The sequence below is a fragment of the Rhipicephalus sanguineus genome, chromosome 7 (genome assembly GCF_013339695.2).
Source record: "Rhipicephalus sanguineus isolate Rsan-2018 chromosome 7, BIME_Rsan_1.4, whole genome shotgun sequence".
In the NCBI taxonomy this organism is placed as follows: Eukaryota; Metazoa; Arthropoda; class Arachnida; order Ixodida; family Ixodidae; genus Rhipicephalus; species Rhipicephalus sanguineus.
The window spans coordinates 134,469,547-134,492,486 of NC_051182.1; the positions used below are offsets into that span (position 1 = coordinate 134,469,547).

Here is a 22,940-nt window from a genome sequence, read left to right on the forward strand (position 1 = left end):
GGCTGCAGAGCATGTGGAAGTATCTTCCGAGGAGGTTGGCTTGTGAACCCTACCCTCACTGGATCTCAATTTTTTACCTTTAACAGAGCGTGCATGTTGAGCACCTTTAGCTAGGGGCGGGGCGGGGGGGGGGGGCAAGAATTATTCGGAAGACTTGAAAAAAAAGCAAACAAGCACACATATGGCGAGCTTGCGAAATATTGCGTCAGGGCTTTAAGACATCCTCTATCATGAGGTACCGGCGAATGATCAGCCAGCAGTCGTAGTGCAGCTGGTCCAACTGTGGGCGACCGTCCTCCCGAGCTACACATTCGACACGTCCCTCGACAACGCCAGTCAGTTTCATGTAATCGTGTATGTTCATGAGACGTACAGACTTCTGCGCACCTCTGATCATGTTCTCGGCCTCTTCTGTCGCATTCACCTTCCTTCCAACGTTGGTGACGAGCACCGGCTCTTCGGAGACGCGCTCGAAGGCAGATGCGCAGTACCAACTGTGGTCTCCCATCACGAACCTGGTAGCCCTGTCGACAAGGCTGCAGTTGCGCCGCACAAGTTCCTGGGCTTCGCGCATCCGCTCGGTGGTCCCGTCGCAGAATGGAAGTTCCAGGAGAAGTAAGTTGTAGCTGTGCTCAAGTCCGGACAGTAGACGGTCGAGAAATACGTGGATGAAAGTACTCAAGCCTGTGACGGACAGTTTGCGAAGTTTTCGGTTGTTCGTGGCGCCGTCGGCGAGCACTTGACAATCCCTGTCACCTATGTAGGTCTCAGTGGACAAATGCATGGTGGTGATGCTGGTGTTGGAAGACAGTGCCGCGATTAAGTTGGACATCGACTGAACTGCCACGTCGTTGTCGGCAATAAATGAATGGTGATGTTCAGAAAATTCGATAAGTAGGTCAATTTGATCGATGGTGAGCGATTCCCTAATGTAAGCGGCCAATGACGCAAATGTGGCCTCGTCAAAAAAATAGAAGCATACGCACATTGACGTGACGTGGTGGCAAGAAGCGGCGATCCGAAAGAAGTTTCGCAGAACGCCCATGCTAGGAAGAGAATGCCAGCAAGAAACATCGACCGATCTCACTTGCCGACACGCGGGGAGTATCCAGGCATCTTCCAGGACAACACGGTAGTCTTCGATATGGACCTTTCCGTCAAGGCCGCAATCCCTTACGGCGCGACAAACTTCTACCAGATCATTGTATTTGCTGAAATAGCGCAACGTTACGCTTTGAATGCTGTTACCCTTCGCGAGTGCTTCGAGTAAAAGGCAACAGTCGGTGCTGGAGAACCACGACACGTCGACGTCGAGATTCTGCAGCGTGCTGTTTTCCCGCAGTGCCGTGACCCAACCGGGAACGCTTGTGTTTTCACGTGCACAAGGAAGGACGAGGTCGTGCAAGCACACTGCCAACAGGAACTTCAAACTGCGCAAGGACCGGCTTTGTGTTACGGCTTCCAGGAACGAGGTGCAGAGCAGGCGCGTTACAAGGCCGTACCACGTTAGATCTTCTAACGTCGTAACCCCGGAGATGGCTCGGGCTAGTGTCTGCAACTCGGCAATGTCGACGCCGGGTAGGGAAACTCTGATGGTAAGCTTTCGAAGCGTTGAGTAGCTCTTGGTCAGGTATCGCACGAATGGCCCCACTGTCCCTCCGTCGGGGCCTGAGTAAAAGACGGTGTCTCCGACGGCAAGTTCCTCCAGGGTGTCGTTGTTGACGAGAGCTTCCATTAGTTTCTTCGCCATCGATGGACTTATTTTTAGGTCCATCATGTCCAGCGATACAAGCGTGGCCCCGTCCTTTTCCAGCAAACGGACGGGAATTTCCATCGCGGCGGTGGAAGTCGCGTGCTTCTGCAAGAAGTGGAATCTGTCATCGGTACCTCCGGCTCGATCGAGGACTTCCGGTGGGTCCTCCGCGGTGCCCTCGACGGTGAGCCTTCGGAGGCTCGACGAACGGGCGAGTATTTCTGCCATCGGAGCAGAGTTGACGACGTCGTAGTTCGACTCCAGCGAGACGATGCATCGATGTGATTCGAGCAGCTGGCGCAAGAGCTCCGGTGCGGATGTTTGGTTGTTGGCGCACTCGTCGCAACACGGGAATTCCTCGCAGATACGCGGCACTGCCACGACGCTCAGCTCCCCGAGCTCGTCGCTAATGTCTTCTCGGAGCTGAAGGCGCGCGTGCCACAAGGCTTCGTTGCAGGCGGTCAGGTGTTGGACCAGCTGACAAACGCGTGTCCCGCGCTTCGTACACGCCAGTCCATGGGGAAGGAGCCCATGGGGAAAGGCCTCGCCTTCCATGCGGAACGGTGCTTGAGGCTGTTGCTGCAAATGACAATGATGATTGACACCTATTCACTGAGGGGAATAGGCTATGTGCGGTCTTGTTACAATACCGAGGCCACGATGACGTCACAAATTTTGCGATAAGTAACGTCATGACGACGCCTTATATTGACGTGATCACGTGATCATTTTATGCGTCCCTCCCGGTTAGCGAGGCAGTCGCGCCTCAACTTATCGCACAATCAGAACACCTAAACAGCTGGGCTCCGAATTGGCATTAGGCAGTATCGTAATCGCTGGTCATTTTTTTTTTCTCTTCGTTCAAGCGCTCTCAGTAATGCCTCATGAACTTGAAAAAGTGTTGATTCAATGAACACAATGAAATAAAATTTAGAGGGTGCGCACGGAGAGCTTACGAGTGAAGATCGCCGGAAGGAACTTGCACATATGTTGCCGTTTATTGTTCAGTGCGTTTGACACTGGCACTTTTACCGGAAAGGAGAATGAAAACAAGAACAGAAAATCATATGCGGCAAACGTTGTTCGATAAGGTAGGAAAACTTGGTTGCTAGCAAATGTTATTCGCATTAAAATGGCCATGTAATATGTACTCTTATATCCATATCCCAGTGTACGCCTCTCGGCTTATTCCGCGATTTTTTATTTTTTTTTGGAGATTTGTCGTCGATGGTGTCCTGCCTACCGTGTTTCCCGGCATGCTGGAAGCAGTGCTGTTCTCTCGCCATCGGCTAGTTTTTTTTGTACACGTGACTAAACTATGAGTATTGTCGGTCAAATACTTGTAACCATGCTGATAACGATGGCTAAAAATATGCTGTTTGCTGGCATAACAAAAGTAATTCCACTAACAAAGTGATTTTTAAGCAAAATAAAGTTTGTCGTGTCGTTTATATTAATAATGATTGTTTAATTGTGATTAAAAAATCGGCACCTACTCGCGTTTCAACTGCAACTCATTTGACACCCTTTGGTTTCGTCATTTACGCTTCGTTCCACACGAACTTTTCGTCCAAATCTTCGTGACTACATGAAGTTGAAGTTTATTTCGGACACACAAAGTACAATTTCCTAGGGGACCGACAAAAAGGCTGTTTCTTCCTTTTTCCCATGCTAATTATAACACACAGCATTGAGTCACTTTGGCGGGCCTATTGGGTTTACAAGGGGCAGGCGCCTTGTCAGGCTGTTTTAGCCTGACAAGGCGCCTGCCCCCTGTGAACCCAATAGTGCCGCCAAATTTACTCAATGGTGTGCGTTATAATTAGCATTGGAATAGATGTATAAAACAATATGCACAAATGGGAGTTCTTACATGTAAGTCAGAAATGTATAAGAAACACCAAACAGAAGGCAGCATTAGCCCAGGCAGTGAAACCACTGGAACAAAGTTTAGAGAACATAACAGAACGGTAATGTGATTTACATGACTAACAGCCAGGATCGAGTTTCAAGAACACAAACAACACTTTACCAAGTGGAAAACACTGACTATGATGGTTATATTTACGTTTGTCTGTGGATGTAAAAGTAGTTAACAAGATCCGATGCAGTGACCATAGAATGGTGAGATCTAGAATTCAACAGACGTGAGGAAGGAATGTCAGAAACTGTTACGCAAGAAGCCGATTAATGAACTAGCTCTGAGAAAGAAAGTACAGGAATTCAGACTTTCATTTGAGAATAGGTACGCGGCTTTAACCGAGGAAACCGACTTTAGCGTTGACGCAAGAAATGATAATCTGACTAGTATCATCAAGGAGTGTGCAGTGGAAGTCGGGGGTACAGTCGTTAGACAGGACACTGGTAAGCTATCCCAAGAGACGAAAAACCTCATTAAGAAACGTCAAGCTATGAAAGCCTCAAATGCAACAGACAAAAAAGAGCTGGCGGAGCTTTCGAAGTTAATCAATAGGCGTAAAGTAGCCGACATAAGAAAGTATATTATGGAGAGAATTGAGCATGCTCTTAAGAGCGGAAGAAGCCTCAAAGCTATGAAGACAAAACTGTGCATAGGCAAAAATCAGATGTATGCAATGAGGGACAAGGAAAGCGAGGTCACAACCAATATGGATAGAATAGTTGAGGTAGCGGAAGAGTTCTACAGAGATCTGTACAGCAGCCGAGACAGTCAGGATGATAACGTAAGAAGCAGTAATAGCGCAGAGGAATCTGACATCCCACCGGTATTGACAGGAGAAGTAACGAAGGCCCTAAAGGGAATGCAAAGAGGCAAAGGAGCTGGTGAGGATCAGGTAACATCAGACCTGTTGAAAGACGGTGGAGAGATTATGTTAGAAAAACTGGCCACCCTGTATACGAAGTGTCTCTCGACGGGGAGGATACCAGAATCTTGGAAGAATGCCAACATCATATTGATCCATAAGAAAGGGGACGTCAAGGACCTGAAAAATTACAGGCCCATCAACTTACTGTCCGTTGTCTACAAGCTATTTACAAAAGTAATTGCTAACAGAATTAATACGACCTTAGAGTTCAATCAACCAAGGGACCAGGCAGGATTTCGTACAGGCTTCTCAACAATAGACCACATTCATACTATCAATCAGGTGATAGAGAAATGCGCGGAATACAACCAACCCCTATACATAGCCTTCATAGATTACGAAAAGGCATTTGATTTGGTGGAGACATCAGCAGTCATGCAGGCACTGCGGAATCAGGGCATCGACGAAGCCTATATAAACATAATGGAAGAAATCTACAGCGGATCCACAGCCACTATAGTCCTCCATAAAGAAAGCGACATAATCCGAATAAAGAAGGGCGTACGGCAGGGAGACACGATCTCTTCAATACTATTCACCGTGTGTTTACAGGAGGTTTTCAGGGCCCTAGATTGGGAAGAACTAGGGATAAGAGTTAATGGAGAGTATCTCAGTAGCCTGCGATTCGCTGATGACATTGCATTGATGAGTAACGCGGGAGACGAATTACAGCTCATGATTACTGAACTGGATACGGAAAGTAGAAGAGTAGGTCTGAAAATTAATATGCATAAAACTAAAGTAATGTGGAACAATCTTGGCAGAGAACAGCGCTTTGCGATAGGTGGCGAGACACTTCAAGTTGTAAAGGAGTACGTCTACTTAGGACAGGTAGTAAGCGCGGAGCCGAACCAGGAGAGTGAAATAACTAGAAGAATAAGGATGGGCTGGGGCTCATTCCGCAAGCATTATCAAATCATGAATGGTAATCTACCACTATCCCTCAAGAGGAAGGTATATAACAGCTGCATCTTACCGGTGCTTACCTACGGAGCAGAAACCTGGAGACTTACAAAGAGGGTCCAACTTAAATTGAGGACGACGCAGCGAGCGATGGAAAGGAAAATGATAGGTGTAACCTTAAGAGACAGGAAGAGAGCAGAGTGGGTCAGGGAACAAACGGGGGTTAAGGACATCATAGTTGAAATCAAGAAGAAGAAATTGATATGGGCCGGGCACGTAGCACGTCGGCAGGATAACCGCTGGTCATTAAGGGTAACTGACTGGATTCCAAGAGACGGCAAACGCGTGAGGGGGAGACAGAAAATTTGGTGGGTAGATGAGATTAAGAAGTTTGTAGGTATAACGTGGCAGCAGAATGCACAGAACCGGGTTGATTGGCGGAACATGGGAGAGGCCTTTGCCCTGCAGTGGGCGTAGACAGGCTGATGATGATGATGATATAGCAAGTGTGAATGTACCTTTGTTTTAATAATGCAATATGTGAAGGCTATTTTAAGATTTTCATATATTTGAGAAATATCTCTCTAGTTTTCTTTTTTTTTGTCATTTTGTACGGCCGCCAGTTTCGTGACGATCTCACGTAGTGGGTTGAGCCATCACTCCAGGACACAACCGACTAACGAAGCGCGTTGACATCTACAGCTTTACCGTGCAGCATGCCGATCGAAGGTGAGGCATTTCCTTTTGAACTGCCTCGTCCGAAGTGCACGCAGAAGACCCGCGGCATATGTCTACTGCTGCAACACCTCACAGCCTACAACAAAGTCTTGTGGGATCTCTGCCTTCAGCTCAGAGAAGATTCTCGCGATGAGCCCGGACACTTGAGCGTCGCAACAGTGTACTTACCTTTGCACGCCGATATGCGCGGAATACGGCAGCAAAACAAGAAGGGCGCTCGACCTGTTACGCTGGCTGATCGAGTATCATCGATGCATCGTCTCGCTGGAGGCTAACTACGACGTCCTCAACTCAGACGTGCTAGTCGAAACACTCATGCGTTCTTCGAGCCTCCGAAGGCTCACGATCATCGGCCGCGCGAACGACCCACCGCAAGTCCTCCAACAAGTGGGACGTACCGAAGGCAGATCTCTGGCCTATCAGGACTACATGATCTGCACTGCCAGAATAGAAATTCCCGTCCTCTTGCTGGAAAAACATGATGCCACATTGGTTTCGCTGGACTTGGAGAACCTGCTGATGAGTCCTTCCACAGCGAAGAAGCTTATAGAATCTCTCATCAAAAACGACACCGTCGAGCAACTGGCCGTCGGGTACATCATCCTCACTTCCGGCCCCGCGACCGACGGGACGATGGATCTATTCGCGCAATACCTGGGCAAGGGAAACTCGACCCTTCGCGAGCTCACCTTCGGTGTCCACCATTTGGAAAACGGCGTGTCCGAGTCGATGACAATAGCCCGAGCTGTCTGCGCAGCGACGACTTTGGAAGAGCTAACCTGGCAAATCAGCACGGCGAACCACAGCTATGCCCCCGTCCTCGCAGCGCTAGCCCGAAGCCGGTCCTTGCGCAGTCTTACGTTCCTGCCAGGAGGGAGGGACAATTACGAGAACGGTCCGCTTCCGCGCGAAAACGCTAGCCAGCCGAGCTGGATCTCGGCACTTAAGGAGAACACCACTCTGGAGAAGCTAGACCTGGACGTGTCGTGGTCCTACATCGCGGACTGTTGCCTCCTGCTCGAAGCGCTCGCCGAAGACAAAGGTCTTCAAAGCGTCACCTTGCGTAACTTCCCCAACGATGCCGGCTCGCAGGAAGTGCTTCGCGCCATGCGGGAACGTGGCCTCGACCAAAAAGTTCGCGTTGAATGCTACCCCGTTTTCCTCGGAGATCACTTGACACTCCCTGCGTGTAACCGAGTGACGTCGATCGTGGTCCGTCCTGATTACCTCACACCGGTTGATTCCTCTCTACGTAACGCCTTTCACCTCATAACTACGTCCCACCACATCACGTCCGTGTACGTCTTCCTCGACTTCTTCCATGAGGCCACTTTCACCTTATTGGCCACTTACATTAGCGAATCGCCCACCATCAAGCAAATCGAGCTGAAACTGCTATTTTGTGACCTTGAGGAGTCGTTTGTCGCGAACGGGGAAGCTGCACTTCGGTCTATCACCAACTTGTTCATGGCACTGTCTTCTAACGAGGGCATCACCAGTATGTTGCTGTATTTAGGGATTAACGTGGCCGACGAACACTGTCAGCTGCTCGCCGACGCCCCTTCAAACAATCGACAGCTTCACGAACTCTCTGTCGTGAGCATGGGGGAGTTTAATACAGCCGTATTTCTCGACCGTCTACTGCCTGGACTCGAGCTTAACTACAACTTACTTATACTAAACTTTCCATTCTCAAGCGAGCCCAACGGCCGGATGTGCGAAGCCCAGGAACTTGTACGGCGCAACTGCAGCCTCGTTGACAGGGCTACCAGGTTCGTGATGGGAGATCGCAGTTGGTACTGCGCATGCGCCTTCGAACGCGTCTCGGAGGAGCCGGTGCTCCTCAACAACGTGCGACGGAAGGGGACTGCGAGTGAAGAGGCCGAGGACATGATACGTCGCGCGCGGATGCTCGTGCGCTTCATGAACGTACACGATTACATGAGCCTGACTGGCGTCGTCAAGGCGCGCGTCGAATGCTACGTCCGGGAGGACGGTCGCCCGCAGTTGGACGAGCTGTACGACGATTGCTGGCTGCGCATTCGCCGGTATCTCACCATAGAAGATGTCATAAAGCCTTGACGGCCCTCACGGCCCGCGCAAGCCTCTCCATGTTTTAGTCCTTTATGTCGGCTACCTATTGCCTGGGAAAACTTACTGTGCACTAAGAAGGACACGGACGAAGAAGTTGAAGAAGGGACGATGCGCCTCTTCAGGAAAGCGCATAATGCTGTCTTCACTTTCTTCTTCAGTCTCCTTCATATTGCGCTATAAGTTTCGCCATGTAACACCACCAGCAAACCCATTCTTACATCACTTCAAGTAACCTTACGCTTGCTCTATAACCTTAAAAGCTCTGCCAGGCTTAAGCTGTCTGTTGGGCGAGAGGCGTTCATCGTTTGGGGTTTCTTAATCCTATCTTCTTGTCTCCTTGGAGAGCGTGGCAGTAGCCTTTATAACCTCAATGCCTCGTCACCTCAAGCATACCAGAATCTTGAGGATGTGAACTAGAGCACTGCATGGGCCGTAATTTCAGGCCCGGGCGCGGCCAAGGCCAGGCACCGGCCGTCCGTGTTTACCCGCCCGAACTCGGCCCGGTGACTCAAAGATAGACCCGGGCCGCGCCCGAACCCGAGAAAAATTTTCATCTACTCGGCCCCGGCCCGGCACAACCGCATGTTGGGCCCCATAGGGGCCCGAGTCAGTAACCTAGCTGTTGCCTGACAATGGAAGCTACAGCAAGGCGTTTTAAGTAGCAAATATCTACGTTTTGTCGGTGTATGCTTCGCTAAACAGTATATTTTAAGCTACGGTAATTCCTTGTACAAAAGGGCCTCATGGTAGGAAGAGTTGGCGGACATGGTGAGTACGAGGAACGTTGTTTAGGCAGTAGCATATATATATATATATATATATATATATATATATATATATATATATATATATATATATATATATATATATATATATATATACAGTAAACTCTCACTTGTACGAACGTCGGTTTAACGAATATTTCGGAATAACGAACTTTTAGAAAATCCCCGGCGATTTTCTTATGCATTCTATGCAAAAATCTTTCAGTTAAACGAATGTCAGAATAGTGAACTTTTTAGTTGAACGAACTTGATCCGCGGACCCAGGCTCATTTTTTAAATCAATTCAACGAAGTTTTGTGCACTGCAGCACTGGCATAGCCGATGCGAGCAGCCACTAAATCGCCCATCCATCGGCGGCGGCGCGACATCGCTTGTGCATGCAGCGTCACCGAGGCAAAGCGGCCGTGCGGGTGGCGAAAACGAGCCACGTGCGCATCAGTTCGCCCCTTCTTTTGTCTGTCTCATCGGCATCATCGGTATTGTACGGCCATCTTCATTTCGGGAAGCAACAGCTGGACGTTGACAGTAGTGCTTCATTTCAGGACTATGTGCAGTGTGACAGTGATCTTGTCACTTGTGCAGAACTATCTGATTTGGAAATTGTTTCGAGTATTCGTCCGGAACCAGAAGAAGAGTGCGACGAGGAAGTCGTAACGGCTGAGGCAGGTTCAAATTCTGTAACTCTAGCCGAGGCGGTAGAGTATGTTAGAAAGTTGCGAGATTTCGTGTCTCAGCAACAAGCTGTGCCAGAGGCAGTGCACAGAAACGTAGACTCTCTGGAAAGCTTTGTCTCTTCTTGCGCTTTAAGGGCATCAGTCCAAATGAAGATTACAGATTTCTTTTCAAAGTAAATTGCATTTCACACCTTTGACTCTAATGTCTGCTGTGCCCAATGCTGCTCCATATTCTAGTGAATATTCAGTTTAGTGAACTTTCAGTTAAGTGAACTATTTCATTGGGTCCCTTGAAGTTCACTCAATTGTGAGTTCACTGTATATATATATATATATATATATATATATATATATATATATATATATATATATATATATATATATATATATATATATATATATATATATATATATATATGTATATATATATATATGCTACTGCCTAAACAACGTTCCTCGTACTCACCATGTCCGCCAACTCTTCCTACCATATATATATATATATATATACATATGCTACTGCCTAGTAGTAGGCAGTAGCATATGTATATATAGTAGTAGTAGTAGTAGCAGCTTGCTACAGCACGCGAAATAGAGTAAATTAAGTCAAACTTATTACCTTTGTTGCAAATTCACTAATCTAGATAAGAATAATTAGGAACCACATGCACTACGTGTACTTTTCGAAATACGTAAAAACAGCCGAAAGCAAGAAATGCGATTATTCTTACCCTTCTTTCAATTTATCACACCCCCTTCTAGTATGTACAGTCTGTGCCTTTTTTGTGGCATAGTTTACTGTTTATTTGTTCACATGGCGTGGAAAAAGACAGCAAATTATCAAGAGATTCCACCTTTGAGCACGTCATGCCCTGTTGGCTGCTGCATTACATATCCTGTCGCGCTGAATTTCTTGACCAGCTTGCGCTAGCCGCAAGGGCGCGCAAAATCTGCCTTGCGAATCGTGAAGGCGGCGGTACTCGTTGTTCTTAGACTTCACCCACTGGAGCAAAATTTCTCATGTCTTCGCGGACTTTTTCCCAATGAACATAGCTTTCGAGCTCGTGCCTTCATCTCCGCTGATAACAGAGATAACAGAGATTAATTATTGAACAAAATGTATCTTGCTGCGTCAGGCGAAAAAATGAATGCCGTGCAATATTGATTCAGAAGGCAATGAATCCCAAGTAGCTATGCTAATGAGTTGGTTTGAGAACTTGTCCGTAGGTCGTCCTTACGGCAGGCAAAAGAAGATTACTGCGCCAAGAAAACTAGGTAATATTGCTTTAAAGTGTTGGTGATCAATAGATGCAATGAAAATGTCATACGAGATTGAGCCTATACAGGCGACTGTCGACAGTCTATGCCGGAATAATTGTCGCAATTGGAGTATGTTAACTTTAGGAAACAACAATATACATCACAAATAAAATGGGCTAAAAGTCATGTGATACTTCAGTAACATTATTCTGAAGTTGCTTCAAACGTTCAATGTCCGTGAAATATGTGTTGGGCCAAGTTGATACACGATACGAAACGTAGCGATAAATATAGGGAAAATACAACGCATTATGTGACGTAAATAACTTCGTGTCTTCATGATAACATGGTTTCCAAATGCAATATTTTTAACGAGCGATGCGGCACGTCCAGGCAATATTAGTTCAGTATCTGAGATGACACCAAGAAACCGCGCTCCATTGGAAACAGTTATGACGTAATCACTGACGTGATGGAAAGGTTTCCAGTCAAATGAAATTCGCGGGTGATGTAACATCATAAATGCGGTTTCGGTAGCATTAATTTGCAACTGATTGCTTTGGCACCATCAAGTTTATGTTATTTAAATCTGTGTAAGGCACAGAAACTGATTTAGTCGATGTAAATATGTTGTGTCGTCAGCATAAAGTATGTACTTGGTCTTAGTAACGAAGCTAGGCAGATCATTTATAAACATCAAGAATAAAAGTGGGCCTAAAATTGATCCCTGTGTCACACCTACGTTAATTAACATGTGCGAAGAAAGATGGCCGTAGTAGACCTGTAACGTTTGAGGCCTTTTACTCAGGTAGCTTTTAATAAACGTTAGTCGAGGCACAGACGTGCCCAAATGATTCGAGCTTACCAAGTAGTACGTCATGATTTACGGTGTCAAAAACCTTTGTCAAATCGATAAATACAGATCCCACAAGTAGACCTGTGTCAATAGGTTGACAGGTGGTTCGATGTCATGCAGAGCCGAAAGAACGAAGCTTAGGCGAACCCATGTGCTGCACATCATGTCCCACGCTCGCTGAAGTGCCGTGTTTTCCAGCTCCTATAGACACTAGCGCCAGATTTCTCTCTAGTGTATTATTATGAAATCGGATACTCCTTGGATACGCACGCATGTGTTAGTTCAGCGTATTCAACAATATGCTGTCCCGGGTATCCATCTCTGGATGACGTGGCCACGTTCTGTAGGAGCATAAGTCACGTGATCCGAGTGCAGCGCCGCTGCGACATTGTGACGTCACGTACGCCCCAACTCTCGTATAAGTTATCACCTCTGTTCGAAGAGGCCGCCCGTCACAGTCGTGTCTGATTGTTCGTCAGCATACTGCGCGTTCTGGGCACTCGAACAAGAAAGCAACCGTTAGCACGGACAATGGCTGGAAACGCCGAAGGGCTGACCGTGCGTCTGAGTATGAACGAAGCGGTGTCCGACTTGGCTCAGCGACTTATAAACCCTGACGCCGTCGTCGAATTAGTCCTCCGAAACTGCGTCGTCAACGAACAGGAGGAGCTTCTCGCCCAGATCGGCCGCTGCGTGGAACTCCGGCGCCTGCGCTGCGCGGCCTGCGCGCTCGCACCGAGTCAACTGTTCCAGGTGACGATGGAAAGGCTTCCGAATCTCGAGGATCTCGAATTATCTCTCCTCGAACCCTACCCGGCAACCGCCCACGACGAGATCGACAACGTGCGCCGGATAGCGTCGCGACGCGCGGCTATCATCCGGTCTCGCAGCAGACTATGTCGCCTGTACGTCGAGGTCGGTCACGACCACAACTTTAAGCTCCTCAGGGAGCTTCTGGGCTTCTACCCCAGCCTGACCGACCTACATGTTCACGTCGTCCGGGGAGGAACCTTTTCAAACGCTGTCTTTCAGTGCCTACGCCTTCACAACGAGCTCGTCAAACTGGAATGCTTCACGTTCACCTCCGAACTGCCGGTTCCAATAACGTACGTGCCAGATTTGTCCTCGAAGTTCAACGTCCTCGCAGCCGCGTGTGCCAACGTCCGTCACGCAAAGTGTTGCGACTCGTGGAGCTCCTTTGAACTCCGTCACTTGGCAAGCCGGGATCGAGTCGTCACTCTTCCACCACAGCTGGCCGTGGTTGCCGTCATGAACGATGAGACGGAAGAGGCCTTCCGTGCGGCCTGTCGCCGACACCTGTGGACGCACGTCCGCGAACTCTCTCTCCTGCTGCTCCCGCCGATGCACTCCGGCCCATTTTACACGGCGGTACACGGCGCGTACCGCGACTGTCTTCGCGACTTCTTTTCTGTCGCGCTCGTGCAAGTCGTCGAGCTGAATCTCAGTTCGTTCCACGTCCGGCCCGACTTGGACCTGATGGAACTGCTCCGCCAAGCTACGCTGAATCGCCTGCAGGGGTTCTCTGTGCCACCTTGCGCTTTCCGAAGGCAGTCCGCCGTGCACCGTCTGGCGGCCAGTTGCCCAAATCTCCGAGACCTGGACGTGCGCCTCGAAAGGTTAGAGGGGCATTTCCGGTGCGATTCCTGCGAGTTTCTTCTTGACAGCGAAGTGAGCGTCCAGTCACCGTTGTACCCCGCCACGCCGTACTTTCGCCATAAATGCGTCGCCAGGCTGACCCTGTCTGGAGTGCCTTGTAACGTACTACTGTGGTTCATCGAGTGTTACGGAGCTGCGGTGACGCTTCGACTGGCCGACTGGCAATTTTTCAACAGCCTACAATACGGCCGTTTGTGCTGTCTTCTTGGCGAGAACAGCGCTATCCGATGCCTCGTGATTCAGCATGATCGCCTGCCAATCGACGATAAGCGTCTGCTGGTGAGTCGCTCTATTCTCGACGCTGTCTGTCAAGAGCAGCACGTGGTGCAGTCCGGGCTCTGGTGACTCACCATGGCTCCATAATTCATTCTTTTGTACCATAGAGTTTCTTAGAATAATACCTAGAGGGGAATCTGGCGCTAGTGTCTACGCGGGCTCCTTGAGACGCGCTTCAACCACCATGGGAATGATGGGAAGTACAGGCTTCGGATTTGCTTCGGATGGATTAGGTTCTTGAAATTCGCAACGCTTGTTTGCCGAGTGTAAAACAAAGTGATATGAAGTTAATTCCAATTAAAACTTGCTTCATTCTTTTTTATGTAAAACTTATTGAAAAAAGTTTGCGTGACCGCGAGATGGAACTGAAACCTGGACAAATTCAACCTATGCATTGCTCTGCAATTGTGTTCCAGATTTGGCATCACCAAATAATGAATTATTTTTGTACAACACTTGAAAAGAAACACGCTTGTTTTTCCCTCGAAAGTACGCATTATCTATTTATGGAAATAACAGCACTGTATTGAGTGAGAAACACTTAACTTATCGTCTGCTGCGATGCCAGGTGCGTCTGTTCAAGTGGTCTGCCTCCTACGCGTCTCTCGTTTTGTTGTAAAGTCGAGTCAGAGGAGCGCGACGGTGCGTCTACTTAGCTTCGCCGTCGTTTTGCAGCTGATTTGAACGAGTTTTGGTAAGACGCGCTTATCAAACAAACGTGAACTCGATGCAGTTTGCTGCACTGACATGGGACGCTACATCTGTGCGCAGCGGTGAGTGCACGACGCTTTGCTAAAACTGTCAAATACAACCTGTAAAGCTGCAGCGTCGCAGCAAACCAAGAGATCTAGCGGTCTTCAGCCTCTTCGAACAACAAAGGCGAGGACATTAAAGGGACCGACAACCGTTTTTATAGTACCTGGTTTCTCTAGCGCAATGGAAATTTCACCGGCCCGAGTGTCTAATCACGGAATGGTGACGCGGAAAACGGTCTGCGGTCACTATGAAGTCGTGCGTACAACAGATGCTACAAACAGTGGGCGGTGAAAAGCCACAGGTTCACTGTCACATGCGATCCAGCTTTTTAGGCCGCTTCATTCAGTGAGCTGACCCCATGATCACCGTACTATTCACAGCCACCTCAACATCCGCCATTGAGAGTGGTTCAAGCAAGCGAACGGGTAGACTAGCAGATAGAAAAGCACAGTGTGCACTCTCAAACTTGGGTGTGCAATTGACCGACGGCGCAGCGATGCAGTTCGGCACGCGCTACCGTGGTCTCTAAAATTTTTGCACTTGGCTGTGCGTCTATAGTAAAGGCAAAATGTGCCACTGTCCGTGCGTAAAATGCGCGTACATTCGCGGCCGCTCTTTTCGTTGACGTAATGGTTAAGAAGAACCAATCAAAAATTCAACATAGAGTCGTGAGCTGTGGCGAGAGACGCGGCACGCCTTCACCGGCAACCGCCATCCGGATTGTCTTTCGATGTTCGCTTCTTCGGAAAGAAGGTCTTTCGTGCTGCCATTCGCACACACCTCAGCGTCACTTTCGCCAGTCGTCATTCGATGCAGTAGAAGCGTGTTATTGTATTCAGAAGCGGCAGGCGCTCGGAGTGCTTATCGCGTATCATCATTTCAGCAGCGGCAAGTTGCAACGCGGCTCGTGTTTTTTTGCATCGCTCGGATACACCATGCATGATGCGCCTATCGCCACGCTGGACGATTTTTCGTCAACTACTTGTTTCACGGCACAGAGGCACTCAAAAAGAGCGCGGTGCGGTCTCGTGGGGGGTGGGGGAGCTTATCGCATTGACTTGAGAGTAGGTGTTTATATTAGGAAGTTGTAGTGCGTAACAATTTATGGCATACTTATTTTTTTACAAATCCCAAAAGTTCCACGTAGTTCGAGATATTCTTCAGTGAATGTCAAGGGCGAAATCGAAACTGATCGCGCACGAAGCGCGACCGCTCAGCAACGTCAGACCGAAACTACCCGTCACATGGTAGCGAAGAAATTTGAATGAAGGCGCGCCGCGGCCGTATGTGTTCGTGAAAAGCTGCAAGTCGTCATCTCACTTGTGCCCTCGCATCGCCTTACTTTCGCGCGTAGTGTTTGGTACTTTTCCGTTTCTTTCGAACTGTGCACAAGATAACCGCGATAACAACATTTTCTTTGTCTGATAAGCATAAAACTCTGGGGCTGCCACTTCGGCGCTTCTTCTTGCGGGCACGCGAAATAGTTATTCGCGCCTCTTTATAGTTTAAAGGGGTACTGACACATACCAAAGCGAATATAGCTTGGAAGGTATTTTAAATGAATTTTGAAGTTTGCGTGAGCGATCGACATCCTCGCGCTACTGACACCCTCAAAGGGGACCCTTGGGGACCCCCTGCTTCCCTCACGTGACCACGCTGCAACAAGTTATGATGACGTCATAGCCGCCATGTTTTTTTTTTTTTTTTTTTTTTGCCGCGTTCGCCCCAGCAGCCTACTTCCGGGCGGCTGCTCGCGAACCACGCGGAAGTGCGTCTCACAGTTCTGTGTGCTGACGTGATCGAGCGCGGCGATCTTACCAGACCATCTGCGCATGCGCGAGTTTCCGACAGTAGCACTGCCGCCATCTTAGTTGTAGTTCTCGGAGCACTGCTGGTGCGGCTGCTTGCTGCATGTTTCATGTATATTGGCGTTCCACACCAATCGTCGACACGCAAGACGAGTGAATGCAGTGGAAAACTGTGTCCGCACCTCCAATGTATGTTATTTTATTTCAGGTTAAACTGTATCTTAGCGCTAAAAGAAAAAAAGAACAGTTGATAGCTAGTGCTTACATGTGACGAGATCGTCTCGTCGGGTTGATGAGCTTGCGTCGTTCTGCTGAATAAATATTAGTAATAAAAAAAAAGAAATCACGTTCCTGTCGTCATGAGAGCAAATATCGTCTGCAGTGAACGCAAGCACGCAAGCGACACAAGCTACAGTATCCGGAAAATAACTTGTCCAAACTGTGTAGAGCTCTCCGCTATACGACAACAGGAGAAAAAAAAAAGAAAAAAAAACCGAAGGGACGAAAAAAAAGAAGCTTATTGCGCTTTTTTTTTTTTTTTTGTCGAGGCGACACTTTCCATGTAGTTTGTGTTGTGAACGCAGGACTTCGATCACAATAATAAGTTAAACGTGAATGAAGATAAAACGGTCGCCGTGAAGCAGTTTAGAGGCGCATCCGCTGAACGGTGACTGGCCGCTCATGCCGTTTGCCAAAGGTTAACATCACAGAAATCTCGTGGATGGCGTAATATTTCCTGCTGTGCAAGGGATGGATGAATCAGTAAGAGATTTTGGCGACACACGCATTGCGGCGGATAAGCAGTAGCTCGCTCCGGCTGGCTGCGGCAGCCTCAACCGGTGGCTGGGCGCAGGTATCGTCGCTAGACCTACCGCTTTGAAACGGCAGTGTACGGTTAATAGCCCACGCTCATAAAGAAATTCAGCTTTGCTACCGCTGTTGCCCCCTTTAGAATGCGTTCACAGTAATATAAGGAAAACCCGGCGGCGGAGTTGGCTGCGATGCCGGCATGTGCGAGTTTTCGTCGTGCGCTCCACGGCGCGAGCTGTACACAGCATGCAGTTATAATCTGGGCTTGTATTACAGATCTCGTTCATGCTAGACGCTTGACAGTCGTCATCGCATTTGGTTTGAGGTCGGTTTAGGTCTCCCTGTATATTAAAGCGATCTCTGTTGAGCCCGGAAAGGGCGTTGTATCCAATCTGTCGCCGCTGGCGGCGATCGCCCCGGCAAGGGGATCGAGCTCGCGTTATATGAACTTTTGCTGTCGCTGATCGGTCCATCGTTCGCGCAGCAAGGTTGTTATGACGCAATAGGGCACTGCTAAACCACTATGCATCATGCACAGGGAGTTCACAAACACGTTGAACAAGAAAGTGCGCGGTAGTTGCCTCTCTGTCCGACTTCGTTGACTGTCGCACACATTCCTGTCGGAGCTTGAAATCCTTTGCGAACACGTAAAATCCCAGGTCTTTTGCTTCAGGCTCCTGTTGTAGCATCCCAGCACACAGCACGTCAACCCAACCATCGCAATTTATCGAAATAAGGCCGCTAAAGCTCGTTAATGCAGCTCGCCAATGCACCAGCTGTAGGCAGCTGAACTAGCTGAACTAGTACACTCTAGCTGAACGTACCGAGTACTACAAGTACCGGCATGCACTGCGGCAGCGGTGGCGTAGTGCAACTCGCGGTGAGATCGGTCTATTGCACCCGGAGGCTTGTCGTTTTACAGCGAAAGCTGTTATGAGATCACAACAAGGGCCGTTTTTGGCGCCGTAGTTGTCCGCCGCCGCCGGTGTCCGTAACCACTATCGCTCGAAATAAGAAAAAATAAATATCCGGGATGGAACGAGGTTCGAACCTAGGCCCTCTGCGTGTGAGCCCAGTGTTCTACCTCAGAGCCATGCCGGTGCTTGAAAATGCTTTGCAAAATGACCCTTTGCAGGCTTGATGTCGGGAAGGAACCACATTAACATATGTAATGTAACGAGAACGTTGTTGAATGCTTCCAAACGTGGTGGGTACGAAGGAATCTGCCATTAATTCTTCATCATCATCAGCCAGCATCAACAAAGTGAACATAATGTCTTACAGGTATTTAGCGGGTACCCCGGTTCTCCGCAGAATGACGAAAAATTGCATAGTGGCTGTTTCCCCTCTTCACAAAAATTATGATTTATAGCGTAGTGGGTTCCTAGCAGTGCACTTCTATTGGTTGCCAAGGAAGCCCATAAGGCTCCCATCATCCATTTCCTCAAGGTCTCAATAAAGTTAATTCCCTCTCTCTCAATCTTTCTCTCGTTAACGTATGTTATAAAACGCGGTGGGAGAGTTCAATAACGACCGGGCGTCACACAATGCAAATTACGTAACTAGTGGGTCTTTTAAAGCTTCCAACCCATTACAAAGGGATCAGCCATAATTATTCATCGTCATCAACCGTCGCATCAACAAAGTGCACATGATGCCTTACAGATGGTACCTCGCTTCTCCGCAGAATGACGAATAATGTCGTGGTGGGTGCTTCCCAACCTCACAAAAATTATTTGTGGCGCAGTGGGTACGTTGCTAGTGTACTTTTATTAATAGCCACAAGAGAGTTTATAACGGGCTCTAGAAATGCCGCTCTACCAGCTTTCGCTACGACTGTGCTGCGCTATCCGCGCAGGCCTGGCGTTTTTTTTTTCCTTTTGAAACTGAAACTGACACTAGTAGGTAATGAGGAGCCTGTTTTAATTATCTGTCGCGCGCTGCAGCAAACGATGTGCCGTATTATGACTATCAGGCCCCCAGCAACACATTGCAGCGAAAAAACAAAAAAAAAACAGAACGCTAGGCCAAAATTTGTTTTGTCAGTACTCCTTTAAGCAAGAATCGCATCAGCACCACCAATTGCACACAAGCATTAAGCTGTCTGTGTATTTCAGAATGCTTGCCGATTTTTCTGGCCAGATTCTGCTTCTGCGCGCATTCACTTGAATTTCGTCACGTGTCGTCCCGGTGTTCCGCCGCACTTTGTGCTCGCCGGGCGCGATCAGTTTTGATTTCACCATTGAAATTCGATTATCAATATCTCGAACTACGTGCAACTTCCGTGATTTAAAAAAAAAATCGGTGTGCCATAAATTGGCACGCACTACAACTTTCTATTATAAACACTTGCCCTCAAGCCAATAATTAAAAAGACTTTTTGTTAATTAGTGTCATTTCAACTGCAGCAAAGTTTTCCGCCTCGACATGGAGTTCATGTGCGAAAACGGCAAGAGGCTTACTGTCATAGGATTTTTACAAAAAAAATATGTATTGTCTAAAAAAAAAAAACACCCTGTATATCTCCCGTTTATCGCCCACAGGTCAGCTTGTCCCGCATGACCAGCCTACGGCACCTGTGCCTTCTGACGTGGATGCTGGTCTCCAACAGCATTGTGGTGTCGTTCGTGCGTCAGATCATCGCGCGCGCAGCTCAGCTGGAGTGCGTGCACATTCACTGTGTACCTCCCGACGACCGCCGCGAGCAGCGGGTCTCGTGGTTACGAGGACGCCAACGCGAAGTCCGGTTCCAAGAAAGTCCCTGCTTCGCGTGTTGCTCGACGGCGACGTTCATCGGACTCGTGAAGCCGGTCAACCGCGACTGCGAGAGTGTACTTGTGGAATGACTTGTGGAATGCGCGTGTTATAAAAGGTTTCCCGAATCGTCGCTTTCGGTTTTTGAGCATTAAGGTTGTCGGATGATCCGGCATGCGGTGTACGACGATTCGGCACATGCGAGCCGAACGAGCCATCAGCCGCAGCTCTACCCACATAGGACACCTCGGCATGCACGCTCGAAAGACTTCGTAACCTCTTAATGAAGCACAAAGGGAACGACTTTGCACAACCACGTTTTCTTTATATCATAAAATAATGGAAACTCTGGGGTTAATGTAGCCCTGATGTCGTTGTTGTGTGTAGGCTTTGGTACAGTGCTATATCAGCGCTTCAAGGGGTACTGATACGAAAAGTTCCTGTCGTCGTTCTTTTTTTTTTTTTTGCGTCAGATGAAACGCCGTGCTCTCGAGAGCCTTGAATATGTACTGGTAAGCGCGATTGCACCCTGGAAAAGTCATTACTCTGTGTTTTAAAAGCTAGTTTCGGTGCGTATACTGCGCCCTGACGTCAGGACATGGTAAAAGTTTTTCGTCACGTGCTGGCGGAAGGTACCGTGACGTTTCCGTGGCCGCTGCGCTCCGTGGCTCCGTTGGTGAGGCACAAGCGGCCATTGTGGATAGTACCTCACGTCATAACAACTAGCCACACTGGAGCGTGAAGTCACCGGAATTCATAGTGTTTTCTACTACTACATAGAGGGAAAACTGGCGCTGTGACGCAGTTGTGTGCATGGGAATGCTGGTATATGTCTGATTCGGATTGTCATCTTTCACGAAGAGACCGGACACCTTGGAGCCGCGGCCACCTAGAACCGTTGCTTGCGTTAGTTTTGCACTGAATGGACCCGAAATGAGGTATTATTTCTTAGCACTGCACAGAAGTAAGTTTTACTTAACTCTGAGAAGGTCTGCTTCGATGTACCGTTTTATGAAACTTAATATGTAGCGAACGGCAGCTAAAGTTGGAAGACAGACGACAAGGTCTGCGGCATAATGTAGAACAGACATAACATACCCGGTGTATGGACCTGTCTGTTTTTCTCTGGGAGATTTGGAGCGGCCGCCAAAATCCTGGAGCGAGCACTCGGATTTCACCAAGCCATATGTGGCAGTGGAACACGGGAATGCTCCGCGTGAGATTACAGGGAAAGATGTTATAGAGCGAAATCTGTTAGGAGATCACAACAACAGTGCTGTATTTGTCCGCCGGTGTCGTAACCGCTGTCACGCGAAAGAAGAAAAAAATGAAATGACAAAAGAATATCCAAGATCGGATAGGATTTGAACCCGGGCCCTCTACGTTGCAGCCGAGTATTCTACCACGATCAACGCTAGAGCTTGAAACTCGATCCGTTGCAAAACGATACTATGCAGGCGTCATACCGGGCAAAAAATCGCGTTAACGTACGTAATATAGACTTTTTCTCGTGGACGCCACCATGGGTCCCTTAGCGGGCGGCGCTGTCTCCAATCTGGCATCCCACTAGCTTGCGCGAATGTGCAAACGCTCACCTCTGCATGACTACGCGTATTGGCCTCGAGGAGTTACGGAGTCGCCCTCTATCGGACGCGCCTCGATTGCGTGCTAGGCAGGATACCGCCGGCGCGCTCCCCATAGGTTTTGCTGTCGGCGCTCTACAAAAACACCTCGCGGATGTCCTCCAGGGCATTTCTGTAAGTACTATCGAAAGGAACTGTGTTCTTTACTGTCATAATAATCATTTTCGACGAACTGAAAGTACAAGACAGTCTACAGTCGCTGTCTCTTTGCAGAAAACCGAGCACCCGCTTCACGCTGTCAACGCGTTGGAGACTCCTGAACCGACTTCTTGCGTGAAAGGTAGTCGCTGGCTGATTGCAAACTATGTGAAATATCTCGTTAGAGTAGACTGCCTGTATAGCCAAACGGATCATAACAGAAAGAAGCCTCAAGCCAGCGATCGCACGGGTTCGCGACGACTGACGGTGCCTCTGCATGTATGAGCGTCTGCATGTACGTTCGTACTGATGGTTTCGCTTACGAGCGCGTTTTGGCACCGCGCTGTGAACTTTAGGCCGCAAAATATGAGAATTTGTGAGTAAACAAACAACTACTGTTCCGCGGACGCTATCAGAGCAGTTCAAAAACAATTTCCTTACTACTGCGGCTTCGGTGCGCATGGCAACTTTGTGATCTGCCGTCCCGACAATTCAGTGTTTTTTTTTCTTTTTCAGTCTAAATTCGGGTTCGTTTCAATGTCATTTGACAAGTTGTCTCGCACTGCGTATTGATCGGTCTTATCAGCGTGCAAATGACACTGCTTCTGTTTCTTTATTCAGCGCATTCGTTTCGTTTGGTGCTCACACAAAACGTGAGCAAATGCGACGCCTTTTTTAATGCTCCTTAATTATCGTTCCATTTGCATTCCAGTGAACTTGCCGCTCTCTGTCATCAACAAATTCATAGACCAAAGCTTCACCGCTTCGAGATTGCTGGTGGAAGATGAACCAGTCTACGAGACCGAGCATGTAGTAGCATGCGACGCCTAGGAAAAGAAAGAAAATACAGTAACGTTTGCCGGACTTGTTCTGCAAACGTCGGCTGTGAACTAGGACCTACATGAACTTGAAATAGCGGTGAATAAAATTGAAGTTATTGCAGCAACCAGCAGCCGCAAAACAGGATAGTAATTATTTGGCGAGTACCCCAGCAATTTTGGCAGCAGTGTCGTGTCTAACGCCAACAGGGTGGCATCTTTCCCACGTAAATAAATGAGGCTCCAAGAAAATACATGGGGTTGGCCGGTGGGCCGAACACGGAGGCATGCAAAATTTATGTAGCTTATGAAGCAATGCATGCCTCATCAAATGGAAAGGTTGCCCGTCGG

The 22,940-nt window shown here is 48.4% G+C and overlaps 2 protein-coding genes across 3 annotated transcripts in view; one reads left to right on the forward strand and one right to left on the reverse strand.

Annotated features, from left to right (window-relative positions):
- The window catches only part of LOC119400015 (uncharacterized), a 78,267-nt gene extending 58,020 nt beyond the window's left edge, over positions 1–20,247 (forward strand). Inside the window, exons 1-2 of one of the 2 annotated variants that reach the window (XR_005184998.2) lie at positions 13,725–13,865; positions 19,780–20,247. Coding sequence is in view for 1 of the 2 variants with exons in the window: in XM_049417917.1 (XP_049273874.1) it covers positions 19,780–20,082 (303 nt within the window). In the remaining variant the exon portion in view is untranslated. Of the gene's footprint in view, positions 1–13,724; positions 13,866–19,779 lie in introns of those variants that run through there. The other variant, XM_049417917.1, reaches the window with a different exon arrangement.
- The window catches only part of LOC119399996 (SUMO-conjugating enzyme UBC9), a 562,334-nt gene that overhangs the window by 521,393 nt on the left and 18,001 nt on the right, over positions 1–22,940 (reverse strand). The window lies entirely within an intron of this gene.